Here is a 16,511-nt window from a genome sequence, read left to right on the forward strand (position 1 = left end):
TGATTCTGCAATTATCTTGCGGCGCATCAGGCTAGGAAAAAGAAACAACTCCTCCAGGAATGAATTCTGTTATCTACAAAGAGCCGTCGCTGAGTCGTGGATATAGACACCCTATATTCTGCTCTTCCCGTCACCGCAAAGTCCTCATCTGGCTTAGAGAGTTCGGCAAGTTATGGCTTAGATAGTTTGGTTGAACCACTCGCCATTTTTCTTACCTAGTTTCATGCAGTAGTTATACTCTGTGCAAAAAAAAAGTTATATTTTCATCCAGGGAAACAAAAAAATCATCACTTATTCCAACTTTCTAGGGCGATTCGCTTGCATGTGCGACGAAATCTACGCAGCAGACGCAGAAGAACACCTCTCAAGGGAACGTCACTGCATGTAAGATTATCCTGAGGAACTGCTAAGAGCCTTTCTGGACCCGAGACGAAAAACTTGAAAGGAACACGAAATTATGCATTGCAATCAGATTCGCGCGATGCAGTCTTGTAAAAGGATTAGAACAGGGGTCTCGAGCGTCAAGATGCGAGCGAGTGCGATTCGTGGTGCGAGGCTTCGTAGGGAGCACTTGAGTTCCTAGCGTCGAATGGAAACGGAGCATTAAGCATTCACAAAAACGAGCATGCTACGGTGCCAATCGCTAAGACGTACGACTCAGTGAAGTGTAGTCCTGCCTAGGCACGAGGCGCGCACCTGGAATAAATCCAATCGGGAGAAAGGTGTGCGCGTAAAAGGAAAGCCGGCAAACGCGACCGAGTGGCTCTTAGCAAAAATACAAAAGGAAATGAAGTTAATACAAATGGACCTCTTGGAATGTGGCAAGATGTTGCACGTTCTCTTTTTTCTTTTTGTTCATTTTCTAACGTAGTGGGGCATGTTTAAACGCTTCCAAGGTGTAGGGTGATAAAAGTAAGTTTATATCTAGTGAAGGGTCCGTTTGGAATCAGACGAAAACGTGCGAGGCTCTTTCATAGCCTGTTGACGCCAGGAGTTTAGCCAGCTATTCTTTGCAGGGGGATTGGGGGGGGGGGGGTTCAAGCAACCTTTATGCATTTCTATGTGCGCGTTTGTATATAGACGGATGCGAAAATTGAATTTCGGGAGTGGTAGGCTCGAATCGCCACCGTTAAGCCCTCTCCCCCCCTCCCCCAACCAACACTAGTTACTCCAATGGTTCATGCAATTTCGCAATACGAGGAACATAGAATCAAAATGACATTAAGAAAGATTAAGTCAGATAATACTACTCCCATCGTGCGCATTAGTCCGGCATCTCCTTGTGCGACTCGAAAAGCAGCCTTTGTGCGGTCTACGGAACATGAATAATTAGATTTCCTTCATTTTTTGGGGGAATGGGCGCTTTCTAGACCCTAAACCTTGATTTTTATGAACGCGACACTTCACTATACACAACGGATCTCTGCTTCCACAGTAACTGGTTTTCAACCGACATGATAGCGTAGCAGCTAAGGTATCACACTGCTACGCCAGAGCTCGCGGGTTCGATTCCAAGCCACGGCAGTCGCATTTCGATAGGGGCGAAATGCAAGAGCGGCAGCGTACTTTTACTTCGGTGCCCTTTCATTAATTCCAGGTGGTCGTAATTAATCTTAACTTTCACTCTACGACGTTCCTCACATGGTAGTTTCCTCATATGGTAGTTTTCGGGTATAAAATTTTATTATTATTATTTTCTCTAATACTTCTTGGCATGCGTATGCAAGCTGCTGGAAGGACGGTTCCAAGTTATCAAGCATACCACTGAATTAAGGGATAACGCCTCTTTTGAAGCATGTTTCGCGGTACTCAATTTCTCCTCAACCATCAACCCTATTGCAAAAACAAGCGCCGTTCCAGCGCCCCCAGTAACCAGTACGTGTTTTGGCACTGGATCGCACTGGAAACACTGGTACACGCTGGGATTCATTGGTACTTCGGTGAGCGCGCTGGCAAAGAGCTGGGTCACACTGGTAGGGGCGCTGGCTTCGCCGCTGTGACGCTGGCGCGCATCTGGGAAGTGCTGGAAAGGCTGGAATTTGCACTGAATTGCGCTGGCGCATACTAGAACATCCACTGTTTCTGCTAGCACCCTGCTGCTTTCTGTATTGCGCCTGGTGCACTGTTTCAGTGTCGTTGAATATGGAATGTTTGACTCGATGGTACCGCTAAATGCTATCCTACCAGGTCCCAAACATGTGTCACAACTTCTAGCTTGGCAGAGAAACGGGATGAGAAGCGCACTATATTCGTGATGTATGTGACATGTGAAATCACTGTAATTTTTAATGTTTCCCTTTGGAATATGGAGATAAAGATGGCATCAGCCAACGCTGATTATTTTGCCTTCTAACACGCTTTTTCTCATTCACGTAGTGTCAATAGTGGCGTTAGTTCTTGTGGAGCACGTAGCAGCAATTAATTCACGATTTGTGCATGCCCCGCACATTTACCACTTTCGCATCGGTGATGCGTTGCTGTAATGGTTCAATGTTGCAGTGTTAATAAGCCTGGAGGCGTCAGTCCTAACAGAATTAGCAAATCGTTACATCGCCAAGCAGTTGGCGAGAAATGAATGAGCTGTGGCTTCGCTACCGCTCCAAACGGAGGCCAGAAAACAGTCGTCGTTGAATATCGCCACACCGGAAACGGATCTCGGGCAATACTTGCACTTTCTCATACATCAGTTACACATTAGGTAACAGTTAGAAAAGTTACGCAGTTAAACGTAGAAACTTGAACCATCGCAACTCAAATGCGCCGAGATCGGCCCTACCAAGTGCGACTCCCAGCGAGCGCTAGGCCTAGCGTACCGGTCGAGTCCGTCTATATAACCAGCGCTTCTTGGTTTGAGTAAACACGATTCCGACGTGTAAGAATGACTGTAGAGAACACTTCAGACATCGGCTAACCCAGGTGAACCAGTTTTTCTTGTCTACAGTATCCGCACAAGGAGCGTTGGCCATCGATGCCACGCAATTTTAGCAACGCACGCAGGCTCACCAAAAGCTACCGGCCGCACTCGCCGGCACTTCTTTGAATCATATGCCAGGACACACTGGTCTTTAAGTCAGAGGGGGCGGGGGGGCAGGGGGTCCGCCTCCCTCCAGTTTGTAGCGTCAGCTACAGTTGCCTAGCCGGAGCCGATTTCGCGTAGATCCTCATGAGCCGGGCTGCGCATGCGCGAGGATCATTGATGTGACAGAGCTGGCTGACCGCTCTCCGCGCTCTCCGCCACTGTGATCTCACGCGCTCTCCGCCACCGCCACGCGCGACTCGCCGCTGCTGGTCTGCGCGTTGGGGAAGAGTGGCGTCGTAGCCGCAGCAGACACATTGGCGCCGGCGCGCGCGCAGACTCCGCCACCGCCGCGTGCGACTCGCCGCTGCTGGTCTGCGCATTCGAGAAGAGTGACGGCTAGCCATGGTAGACACACTGGCGCCGGCGCGCGCGCAGCTCTTCGCCTTCGCTGTGCAGTCGCCGTCTGACACTGCACTGGAGCCGCGTGACAGCGCCTCTGACTGGCGTTTGCAGGTGGATAACGCCATGGAGAAGGAGAGCGCAAATGCTGCTGAACGGCGCAGAAGAGGCGAGAAGCTTATCTCATCGGATCTCGAACTAGTTGCCTGGCAATTAGCGGTTCAGCGTACGAAGAATGAACAGAAGAAGGCCAATAATCCTAGACAATCTGGAAAGCTAAGAATAATCCGCTGAAACTTTGCTAACGCTACGTATATTCTGGCATAGCCGAGCAAAGCCACTGCAAATTTTTTTAGGAGGGTCTTGACCCCTCTTTGCGAAGTGAACCGTAGCACTGCAGCACCCATTCGACAAGTGCTGAAATTGACTTCTTTGGCAGTAGTGTCTTGCGCGGGGAACAAACGCTCCAATTTTCCGAATAATGATTTAATTGATTTATTCGCGAGTATTCGGTTGATGTCGTGCGCGCAAAATAGAAAAACATGTATCGTCGTACTGCTGTACGCATTTGTCTCGAGACACGGCACATGACAGGCCACCACCGTGTTCGACTAAGTTTCTTGGCGCAGCATGATGTTTCACGAGGCACCTGAGCGTGAAGCTACCTGCTCGTGAATTATTGAAGGTTCACCTTGGTCTCTTTACGTCACGAGTCAATTTTACTTTGTTTGTTTGCGAATTAAGAGGCTGGTGTAATGCCACATACGCATACATTTTGCCTACTTTTAGGGGCAACTAGGCATGCAAAATAAAGTACAGCGTTGTCGTGCCTGAGGTTCTCATTGCAGTGAGTAAACATTTTGCGTTGCAGCTATAGTTATTGCTTCGAGCTCGGATATCTTTAACGCTTTACATGCCAACTTGGTTTCAAAAAATCGTTTTCGAAGTGGCCTCTGCGAGCTGTGACGACACCGAGTGTGACACAAAACAACAATATATATATATATATATATATATATATATATATATATATATATATATATATATATATATATATATATATATTTGAGCATATGTGAGCGTAAGTGAACCAACCAGCTAAGCAACACGCCCTGTTGAGCGGTATTGGTTGCCGCCGTGGGAGGGCGAGGGCCCCTCCTCAAATGAAGGGAGACTTTAATCCCTGAGGACACATACCTGTCAACTCGTACGCCTTACTCAACTAACACACTGGCATAATTTTGCAGCGCACGGTACATGCATTTTTTTTTTGCCAAGTGTTTTTATAGTTGCAGGTATCTATAGAACTGCAAATCAGGACAATTGCAAGCCCGCTGTACGGATAAATTGTCGCTTGCGTGGAAAAAGCACTGAATATTTAATCATGTACACACGTATTTATTGAACTAGTCATCATATGACTTCTGTACACGTTCACCAGTAGCAAGAGCGGGAAACGGCTTTAGAAATTGGCAGTAACAGCGGGCAAACTCTGCCATCTCATAGGTCGATTTGATATTTTTCAGAGTTAAGATGTGAATGCTTACAGAAAGTTAGCGCTCTTGCCATTATCCGAATGTCATTCGGTGCCGGCAGTCGTTATTTTGCGTCTAGTAAAGACTGAAGTGTTATTTTGAAAGGAAGGTCGTGTCTATCTTAAGTATGCGACAGGCAAAGATGAAGCCGAACGATGTGTTAGTTCGTCGTATAATCATTTTACGGAACCCTACGCCTGTTTCGGTGTGGTGCAGTTGTAGAGTACTCCTTTGGAGTTGAGTAGGTGGCGAGTTCAAAGCGTCGTGATGGGGGCTCTATTTTTGTTGCAATAATGCGTTCTGTATCACTCTGTTTACTAAAATATTTATTTATGTCAAGTAGGCACCAGTGTTTTGATGCTTTACAGCCGTTTTGCGCTTGAGTACCCAACACCTCCCAGTAAAACGCCGCTCCAGCGTCCCAAGTATCCAGCGCGACACTAGTCCTTTAATCAGGCATGGCACTGGACGTGGATACCCACTGGCACTGGGTTTTACAATAGGAAGAAGCGTAAATCTGATATTAAGATCAGTTAAAACATTTGGATTTTTATACGATAACTTTTTGCACCATCTGGGTAATTTGGCCATTTTTCTTAAACGCCAACATCAACGAGAATTTTAATTATTAAAGAATTACTTGCCCAATTTCTCAAGCGTCATAGTTTGCGAAGAACTAAATTTAGTGAGCAAAAATCATGATAGCAGGCATCTATTATATCACTGGGTCGTTATAGCACGGGATAACTAAACGCAGCTAACATTAACCGTTAATTAGCAAGGACGTGCGAACATAACTCAACAAGAACCCACATATATCCGCGATGGTAATATTTGCGGAAATACCCTAGGCTTAAGAAAACCAATATTCTTTGTTCACTAATATTCATTATTGTAGTGTACATTTTTTTTCTCATTTAGATTTTTATTGGATCATTTCGATATTTACGACATCAATATTTTTTTCCGATTTCGTCTAGGCAATTATATTTTTTCATGCTCATCTTGAAACTTACTAAAATACTGCTTCTAGACTCACGGCTCACCTTATCTGAAGTAATTCGAAAAAGAAAGCACTACAAGAGACTGTGTTTAAGTTATTTTTATATTCTTTCTTACATTCGCTGTCAACAAATTATCGCTGTGTTGCAATCCTCAATAGAGAAAGGTCACAGTAGAGGCGTACAGCATTGATACAAGGTTTCTTAGCAATTTTGACAAAAGCCAGAATTAGGACTCTGTCAAGCTATATACTGCAAGCGCCAAAGAAGGTTGCAGTGAGGAATAGTCCAGGTTGATTGAATGTCATAACAGAATGGAGCCTAACCACAACGCTTAGAAACGACCAAGAACTCGCCTGAGTATTTTCACGCCCCATTGTAGCACTTTCTCCTGTGGCTAATATATTATACAATGCATTTTGCATAAGGTCGCGAACTCATAATGTAATGCACCAGAGCGATATGTCACTATGCTAGCTTTCTCCTAGATGCGAGACGGCGTCAAGGCGCTGTGACGTCTTGAAAATTTGCTCCATTTCTGAGCCTCGCAATTGTCCCAGAAGTCAGAGTAAGCTGTCAAAGCATATACGCTGGTTAAGAACTGCACGGCGACGTCGGAAGCAATGTACGCATAGTGCTTTCGTAAAGCTCGCAAAGCTTGCAGAATTTCGAGGTGCTCGAATTACTCCGTGGTCATGCGGCTGTCACGATTGCAGAAATCTGCTTTTAGGCCGCGACACGTGGTGTCCGGTCGCCCCGCCGTAAAACCCGCCGTTTGACAGTAAGTGGACAGCAAGAATTCAGAGTATGCGGCCGGGACTGCGGCGGGAAGAGGCGCCATGATTTCCGCGATCTGTCAAGAAGGAATCCGACTTGAAATGCGGCATCTTATGTTTCGGTAGAGTGCCGAAGTCGCGGTAAGCGAATGCACTCGTTCTCAAATTTGACACTTCACCGATGAGACTGTCAGCCTGCTTTCATGATCAATATCTAATCTCCTTTCCGTTTTCGTTCGTGTATTCTGGTATCCTTTAACCACAGTTCCAACCTGCCTAGTAACTTATACGTAGTACGTTCTGTGTCCCTGCTGCCTTCGCGTGCATCTACGATGAATATGACTACGAAATCTGTTTAAAATCAGCACATTGCCTTGTATATCTCACGGTTCGGTTCCCTAAAACTTGGATATTCGAACCATTATAGCTTCTGTTGACTTCAACACCCATTTCGCTGAAGTACAACTATATACGTCATGTATATTTACCTTTACGGTATCTAACAGCAGCGCGAAAGACGGGACCAAGAAAGAAAAGACACGACGCTACACTTGCAACGGAGTTTTATTAGAGCATTTCTCGCACGTGCGCGTATGCGACAAGGTTTTGGTGTTTTTATTTTTCTTTACCAGTGCTTCGTTTGACAATGGTTAGGCGGATAGGCTTGTTATGTGGCTTAGAGCTTCGAATAAAACTCGGTTGCAAGTACAGAGTTGAATGTGTCTGCTCTTTCTTGGTCCTTGTCTTTTATTGCGGTGTTCACATTTCAACCAACTAACCCTGTCTGCCATCCTACTTCAGTTTGTTTACGCTGTCCAGCCCGCCTGCCCTGTCTCGATTTAATTGACGTAAAGCAACAGAACCATAAACTGTGGCGACTTCACCAGTATTATTTTGCGCCGCTTACCTTAAAATGCGGGTTCAATTATCCACCACGCCGGTTTATATTCCCGGCAGCCGCATTTCGACGGTGCGAAAAGCGAGAAGGTCCGCGTGGTTTGGTTCAAATTACGTTAAAGAACCGCACAATCATTCTGACTATGGCGCGGATCATATTAATGGCATGTTGTTCGCACGTAAAACCCACGAACCTAAATGTAAGAGGCGCAGCCTCAGTTTCTTAGTGCAAGGAGTAGAGTTGTCATTTACACATACGTTCTTCTATGAGATGCAAGAACGGATGCATATATATCGACCATATCGCTGGCGTGTATTGTTTATCGTTTCCTGAGCTATCAGGTATAAGAGCTTTGCACCGCTCGCTCCGCCACGGTGGTCTAGTGGTTATGGTGCTCGACTGCCAGACCCAAATGTCGCGGGGTCGAATCCCGGCCGCGGCGGCTGCATTTTCGGCGAAGGCGAAAATATGAGGCCCGTGTACTTAGATTTATGAGCACGTTAAAGAACCCCAGGTGGTCGAAATTTCCGGAACCCTCCGCTACGCCGTCTCTCATTATATTATCGTGGTTTTAGGACGTTCAACCACGGATAATATTATTAGAGTTTTCACACCGCTAGTCTGGCCACTTCCTGCAATAATAAACAACCCCGTCACACCAACAAACTAATTTGAACCCTCCGAGAACCTTCAAGATACGCAGCGTTTCGTTCGACCTGACGGCCTGTGTTTGCCTAAGCAGGTGCGTTCCCGAAGATATCCTAGAGTGAAAAAGGGTACCTAATAAAGTTACGAGGCCCGTTTCTCGCCGCTACCCGTGGAGACCCCTAAGAGAAGCGTGCGCTCGGTATGAGATGCGAAATCACGGAAAGCACCAGAGCACTACACATACTGTCCATCTGCGCATTCGTTCACACATGTGGGCTTTAGGTAAGAAAGGACGGTACAAAGACGTAGCCATGCGCGAGGGAGCGAATAGGCTACGTTTTTGTCCCTGTACGCTCGCTGAATTGCCGGTGTTCTGTCATGGCGAACGAACGCGATCCTTTCGCCCCAAATATCTCCTGTGAGACAAGAATGCAGGTTCGGAAGAGTTATTCCGTGTATCCCGTCTCGTTGCACCAAGCAGATTATATACGTAGCGGGAAAGGTTCATTAAGCACACAGCTATTTAGCTCAGCAGTGGACTTGGGACTCAGGGGGCTCTTCACGGTTCCTGCGCACTGTGCGGCAGTAACTAACGGGGCGTAAACAAACATAAACAGGAAGGGAGCCACCCAAACGAATATAGTATAAAAAAAAAGGAAAGAGAGAGAATGAAGCTTGAAAACGTACGCGTCCGGGCTTGATATGCGTCGGCGCATAAAGTTAGTGAATGCGGTCTTGGAGTGAGGATGTGCGTCACAGAGGCATAGGAGATCACCAGAACAATGGCTCCCTCCTCGGCCTCGTTAGACGAGGTGTCGAGGAAGGAGCCAGTGATGTGCGGGACCAGTGAGTTGACGCTTATGGTGAATGCTAAGAATGAGGAGTAAGAGGTGCAGTCAACTTAGGCGGTGTCCGATCGCGTCCCGTAATACTTGCCAAGAGCCTCCGCACGCACCGCTCTGTGAGCCGTGTGGTGCTCCGGGTGCATGTTTTACAGCGAAAGCTGTTATGAGATCACAATAATGGCTCATTCACACTGGGGAATCCGCCGGCCACAGCGACCGGAATTCGCGCGCCGCCGAAAGTCAACATTGTTCACACCGCTTAGCAACCGCACCGCCGAAACTAGGGCGTCTAGTTGTCATCGTCCCTTCGCGCGAAGGAACGCTGGCATCGACGCGCTCGGCGTTGTGTACGCGTTTTGTTATGGTGCAGCGCATAAACAGGAGCAGGGTCGTCGAACTGCTGGGCCTGCTGCAAAGCAACTTTCTGGCGATGTCTGACGAGGATAGACATGCATTCGCCGAACAAAAGAAACGACGCAAGCACTTGTGGTTGGTTCGTCCTGATTTGCAAGACGCGAGAAGCTTGGTCGAGCCGAGGTAATGCTACCCGTTGTGCGAGATCGCGATGATGTATTGCAAAGATGCTAATCGCGACAGCACTTGGCAGTTGTCGAGAGCTACAGGATGATTACGAAAGACTTCACTGTTGCTGCGGGCTTAGACGACTGCGATATCACAAGCGCGCCGCCATTTTTTCGAATGTTCGACTCGCGTTCCAATTGGTTCGCGGTGAAGGAATCCGGCGGCAGCTGCCGCAAAAATCGGTCCTCGACCGATCGCCGCGGGAAGGGCTTTTCCGGCGGATCTCGCTGCCGCCGAAGCGGATTCCACGCGCTCTCGCCCGCCGAATGTCTCAGTGTGAACGCACCATAAGGGCCGTTTTTGGCGCCGTAGTTGTCCGCCGCCGCTGCCGCCGCCGCCGCCGGTGTCCGTAACCACTATCGCTCGAAATAAGAAAACAAATTCCAGGATGGAACGAGGTTCGAACCTGGGCCCTCTGCGTGGGAGCCCAGTGTTCTACCTCAGGGCTATGCCGGTGCTTGAATATGAGTTGCAAAAAGACCGTATGCAGGCTTCACGTCGCGAAGGAACCACAATAACACATGTAATGTAGCGTGGTAGAAGAGTAAAATAACAAACAAGTGTCCCACAACGCGAATTTTGTAACCAGGCTTCACACAATGCAAATTGCGCAACGAGTGGGTTGTTGAATGCTTCCAACCCATTACAAAGGGCTCTCCCATAATTCTTCATCGTCCTCAGCTGCAGCATCAACAAAGTGCACAGAATGCCTTAAAAGTGCTTAGCGGGTACCACGATTCTCTGCAGAATGACGAATAACGAAATAGTGGCTGCTTCCCTACTTCACAAAATTATTATCATATACAGGGTTTCAAGAAATGTGTCCAACCTGCTCAAAAAATCAGGAAAATGCGATATTTGCTCGGATCTTTCAGAATTGCTTTTTCTGTACAGGCAGGAATCTTAAGGTAGTTAAGGACGCCATTTAGGACAGTAATTAAGAAAGTTACATTAATTAACTTTTTAATTAGTGGAGTTAGGTGATTGTGTCAAATGGGAGAATTGAAGTTCTTCATGCGAGGAACCCATCTGAGCTTTGAGATTTCGAAAAAGCGTCCTCTAGTAATTGTTGTGGCGTAATCAAATTCAACGAAATGCAACCGCTTTCAACAGCGAAAGCCATCGAATTCGGTTGAATTTCATTACTTCGTAATTATTACTAGAGACCACTTTTTCGAAATCTCAATGTTGGGATGGGTTTCTGGCACGAAGAACTTCAATTCCCCAATTTGACACAGTCACTTAACTCCACTAATTAAAAAGTTATTTAATTTATCTTTCTTAATTACTTTCTCAAGTAATGGCTCTAACCATCGTAAGATGCCTAGCGCTACAGAAAAAGTAATTCACTCATTTAGGACGTCTCAGAAGAATATGGCAGTTGCGCTCTTCTATGTTTCTGTTTAGGGTTCGCCATTGAATTTGGTTGAATTTCATTACTTCGTAATTATTACTAGATGCCACTTTTTCGAAATCTCAAAGTTGGCTTGGGTTTCTGGCATGAAGAACTTCAATTTTCCCATTTGACACAACCACCTAACTCCACTAATTAAAATTTTAATTAAATAAACTTTTTTTTAATTACACTCTCAAATAATTTCTTTAACCATCTTAAAATCCCTGCCACTACAGACAAACCAATTCTGAAGGCAGCAATCAAATATCGCATTTTCCTAATTTTTTGAGAAGGTTGGACACATTTCTTGAAACACCCTGTGTAGCGTAGTGGGTTCCTCGCAAGTGCACTTCTACAGGTTGCCAAGAAAGCCCATAAGGCTGCCATGATGCATTTCCTCAGGGTCTCAATAAAGTTCTTTCCCTGTCTCTCTCTTTCTCACGTTGACCTATGTTATATAGCGTGGTGGGAGAGTAAAATAACGACCGGGCGTCACACGATGTGAGTTGTGGGTCGTTTAAAGCTTCCAACCCATTACAAATGCTCAGCCATTATTCTTCATCGTCATCAACCGTCGCATCAACAAACTGCACGTAATGCCTTACATGTGGTAGCTCATTTCTCCGCAGAATTACGAATAATAGAGAGTTTTAGTTTAGCGCGCGCAAACCTGTACGTACGCAATGGCCCGCGCGCTGCGTACGTTAGAGTTGACGCTGTCTCCTACATTTTTAGTTTACCGTACACAACAACCGAAACGTGGACTGCGTCTAGGCGTCAGTACCTTCGTCTGGATGGATGGATGGATGGATGCTATGAGCGTGCCCTTTATAACGGGGCGGTGACAAGTGTGCCACCAGGCTCGAAAAAAAAAACCTTTACTCTTTTTTTTCTTAGCGTGGGCCTAGTGTCTTTACTTCAATTAAAACTATTTTACTCCAGAAAAAAAAAACTTAAGTTTTCAGCTCCGTTTTGTGCCCTTTACTGCAGAATGTCCTTATTTTTTTTCCCCCAATATTTATTTTTGTCCTTTCTCTCTAGTTTTCTGCCACCAATACTCTAACCGTCTCTTACTTATTTCAATCGCGGGTGTGTTCAGCTTTCCATTGTCTCTAAAACCCAAGGCGTCATGTAGGCTGGTGCCCAAACGTACACCTGGGTGGATGTCTCCACATTCAATTAGAACATGCTCCGCCGTTTCCTGATCTTCCCCGCAGCACGTGCATTGTTCTTCTTCTTTCCTGAATCTCGCTTTATAACTACCCATTCTAAGGACCCCCGATCTCGCTTCAAACAGTAAAGCGCTTCCCATTGAATTGTCGTAAAATGCCTCCCTCCTTATTTCATTTTTGCCCTTTCGGTAGTTACTCAAAGCCGGTTTTTTCTCTATAGCTGCCATCCAGTAATTCCTCTCCGCCTCTCTGACTTTTCACTTAACGCTCTTTGTTGACATACTGCTTACACTACGGCGTGTTTTTCTGCGCCATCTAGTGGCTAAAAATAAACTACAATAGCCGATCGTAGTTGACACAAGTCAAGGCACGAGACAAGGCAAGATTTTACGATGGCGCAAATTTTGTTGAGGTGATCTGTGGTGAACGGTGACGGTTGGTACGACTTCTACGAGGCGAGCAGCAGCGAGGAAGGAAAAATGCCTTCCAGCATCCTTTCGAATCAGCGCCTTTTGGCCACTCTTTCATGGGATGAGAGAGACGATTTGATGCTCACAAACCGAGAGCGGTGGCTTTTGAAGGGCGACTGCAGTCTCTACGATATCGAATATCTCCTGCATCTTTGCAGCGATCACTGTCCACTGCACTGGGTCCGCGAACGGATTCAAGCTACTCACGTAGGCAAGGAGCTCCAAATCGAGGGCAATTCCGAAATGGACGCGGGACTTATTCGCTGCCATGACCGCCGTGCCGCTTGTGCTGCTGTCGGACGCAGCCATTTTGCTTGTCTGGACCGGTCGAGATCTCGCGAGAGAAGCGCCCGTAAGGTACGCAACGGCCGTAGCGGGCGCAACGTAAGCGGCGAGATCTAGCGTGCGTATCTCTTGCGCGCGCAAAGGCACGCATCTCTCTTAGGTTCAGCGCATGCGCAGTCTTGCTCTCTCTCACCCGTTGCGTGCGCAAGGCCGTTGCGCGCGCTAAGCTAAAACTCTCTAATGTCGTGGTGGGTGCTTCTCAACTTCACAAAAATTGAGTTTTGGCGTAGTGGGTACGTTGCTAGTTTACTTGTATTAGTAGCCACAAGAGAGGTTATAACGGGCTTTAGAAATGCCGCTCTTCTAGCTTTCGCTGTGACTGTGCTGCACTTTCCGCGCAGGTCTGGCGTTTTTTTGTGGAGCGGATGTACCATAAGAAGACGGCGGATGAGAGGTGAGAGAGCGTTCTCCGAGTGGTTGTAGCGGGAGCCGTTGAGGAAAATGCTAGACTAAAGTCGCCGGCCAGCAGGGGTGGAGGAGAGCCGCTCGTGTCAGGCCGAGCAGTGAGCTTCAATGGGTTCTCCGGAGGTGTTGTGGACCCCTATGCTGACGATTCTCCCGATCGAGATGTATTGCGGTAGATTGATGGCCGATTTGCGAACTACCAGATAATGATGTTAGCTTTATATACTAAGCGGGAAAGGCAAACATAGGGCAATGAGTGTACTGCCCTGGTGAGAACGAAAACTCGTATTAACCGTTGCATATCGTGTTCGCGCATGTCTTGGTGTAGTTCAGCTGTGCGGCTTCTAAGTCGTTCCGTAGGGTGAACGGTGGCCACGAATTTGGGATTAGTGGCGGTGTTGTTCCCTTTGTTTGGAGGAGGCTATCGAGGATGGGGAGCTTGCGAACGTCGGGGTGGCAGTGCCGTTAACGGTCCCTCTCATTGTGGGTGGAAGACCGATATTCAACCGTTCTTTCAGGGGGCGGTGGACGAGTACGAATTTGGTGACGAAGCAGCTGAAGAAGACTTAGGCTACACGGGCTGCCACTCTGTCTGCTCCTGCCTGCAGTGTCTCTTCCATAGCGCCTACATTAGCTGCGGCGATCCACGGAGTGACGTTCGCCTAGAAAGAGGGAGAAAAAGCGGCCGTGGAGGCCAGGGCGTGTGCCATGGGGATTTCGATGACGTTGAAAAGGAGTAGAGAAAGGATTGATTCTTTCGATGTGCCTCAATGCCTAGGAGGAATGTATATGAGGAAAGACAAGCGAAGGTGATCTAAGCTTTGCGGTTGTCATGTACTGATCTGTGTGTTCGCGGTCCTGCAGTGCGAGCGCTTCCAGGGTGGCCACACCGAGCACATTGTCAAACGGTCTGGTTAGGTCAAGAGCTATAATGGTGCTAGTGTGTTTAGCGTGCCGGGAGTGTAGGGTATCTTGTGAAAGTTGTAGCCTTGGGCCTCGGGTGGAGTGGTGCGAGCGAAAGTTTATCATGGTGTCAGGAAAGGGGGGTTGTTGGTGTCCATATGGTTCTGGAGTCTATCAAGGACGCTGCGTTCGAAGAGCTTGCATAAGCATGAGTTGAGGGAGATAGGTCTCAGGTTCACGATTTCAAGGGTGTTTCTTGGTTTGGCAGTGAAATTGATGTGCCTTGTGTTCACTGCGCTGCGAGTGTGCGATAACGGCGGCATTAGATGAAGAGGTCTTTAACTGGTTTAACTGAAAGGTCATCGAGGTTGCGGGCGATCTCACTTGTAATTCGGCCAATTCCCGATGCCGATGTACACCGAAGGCGGTAGATTCCTGCCTGGAGCGGGGATATGCATATTTCCTCATAGAGGACCGGGTTAAAAGCACCAGTGTTGGAGGGTAGGAGTAAAGGTGTGGTACTATAGTGGTGTTCTAACAAGGCCGTAGTAATAAAAACCTTAGTTCTTGTCGTTTTGTCGCTTTCTAAAAAAGTCATTCTTACAATACCCAGTGTTGATTAAATATAGTTAAACATGGAATGCCGTTGGGGCTAACGTTTCGACAAGAGGACTTGCCTTCGTCAGCATATCACTTTAACACCATGTTCCCGTGAACCTCTGTCTCCTGTCGAGTCCATAGCGTTGCATATTTAACAGCGGAGCTGATCTACGGCTGGGCCCGACGACAGATGAGTGTCCGCGTTGCATGTCACGCTCCAGTTTCCAGATACACCCATAGATGGCGCAACTGCCTCGGTCGCGGATGAAACTGTAGCCGTAAAGCGAAACGGGGATGGGCGGCTCGAGCACTGATAGGGCCTGAAGTCACTGTAGCAGGGGCGGGTGTGGCAGGAGTTGCCACAGGTCCTTTCCCGCGCATATCTACTCTACAAATAGCGTAGTCACAGACACCCACATAAAATTACAAAATATCACATAAAATCACAAAACAAATCACAAGGGAAACACAGTAGAACCACAGCTCCGCTACTATTGCAGTTTTCACACTTGGTGGAACTGGGTTAAGATTTTTAGTCACGCAGTCAACTTTGGAGATGATTTATTTATTTCGCATTTGCCTTTATTATACTGTTTATCGCATGGCGTTTCTGTTTCACTGTTCTCCTTTTCCATGTACTTAACAACAGAACTGCATGCAATTTTTACAGTCTTAAGAACGGCTGACAATACTCTTTAGCTTTTCCTGTTCTGAGTTTCATTTATTCAAAAAAGAGCGGTTCTTGTATTAGAGACAACATTTCGCTATCTCTCTGTAAGTGCTGCGATGTTATAATACATATTCGTTTGGTGGTTCCTTTTCTTGGTTGGCGGCCTGGCAGCTGGTTTCTGAAATAATTGTGCGATATTGTATTACGGGTCTCTGCGCGTGTATGAGGGTTGGGTGGACGGAGCTGTCAATTTCTTCAAGTGAAAAGGGCTTCTTTTTCTTTTATTCTTGTGTATCGATTATTTCTCTCCTCTCCCCGTCGTGATCCTTCCAGCATGAGAAAGTTGGGCTGATAAATTTTCAAAATGCAAGAGAACAGACTTCTGGGCTAGTTAGTTTGTTACGTTCATTGAAGCCATAGCGTTGATAAGACAGGGACCACAGAAAGATGACGGGAGATGCGCGGGTTGTGTGGTTCCTGTCTTACCAGCGCTGTGGCTTGAATGAACGTTTCAAAATCGACAACAAATATTTCAAAAGCTTACAGCAAATTTGTAAGCACATTCATGCTTACGTATAACAGATACCGATCATTTTCACAGAGGAAATGTATTATTTCCCTAAGAAATATATGCACCACTATATTTTCGTTACGTGAAACATGGAATCTGTCGTAAGCGATCGCATACGTGACAATATATTCGAAATGCACTTTGGCAGCATGAAGAGCGTTTGTGAGAACATACCTTAAGACCAAGCCCGGAAACAAGCCCGTCTTGAACAGCCATGGCCTGTGCGTCGTGCAGGCCTGCTATGGTAACCGTGACAGACACCACCGTGATAATCCG

At 46.9% G+C, this 16,511-nt stretch overlaps 1 protein-coding gene across 1 annotated transcript in view; it reads left to right on the forward strand.

Moving 5' to 3' along the window:
* The window catches only part of LOC119406577 (ornithine decarboxylase-like), a 154,488-nt gene that overhangs the window by 117,373 nt on the left and 20,604 nt on the right, over positions 1 to 16,511 (forward strand). The window contains 1 exon segment of the mRNA XM_049420145.1: positions 13,428 to 13,480. Coding sequence (XP_049276102.1) covers positions 13,428 to 13,480 — 53 coding nt within the window.

The sequence above is a fragment of the Rhipicephalus sanguineus genome, chromosome 10, assembly GCF_013339695.2.
Source record: "Rhipicephalus sanguineus isolate Rsan-2018 chromosome 10, BIME_Rsan_1.4, whole genome shotgun sequence".
NCBI classification, from domain to species: Eukaryota; Metazoa; Arthropoda; class Arachnida; order Ixodida; family Ixodidae; genus Rhipicephalus; species Rhipicephalus sanguineus.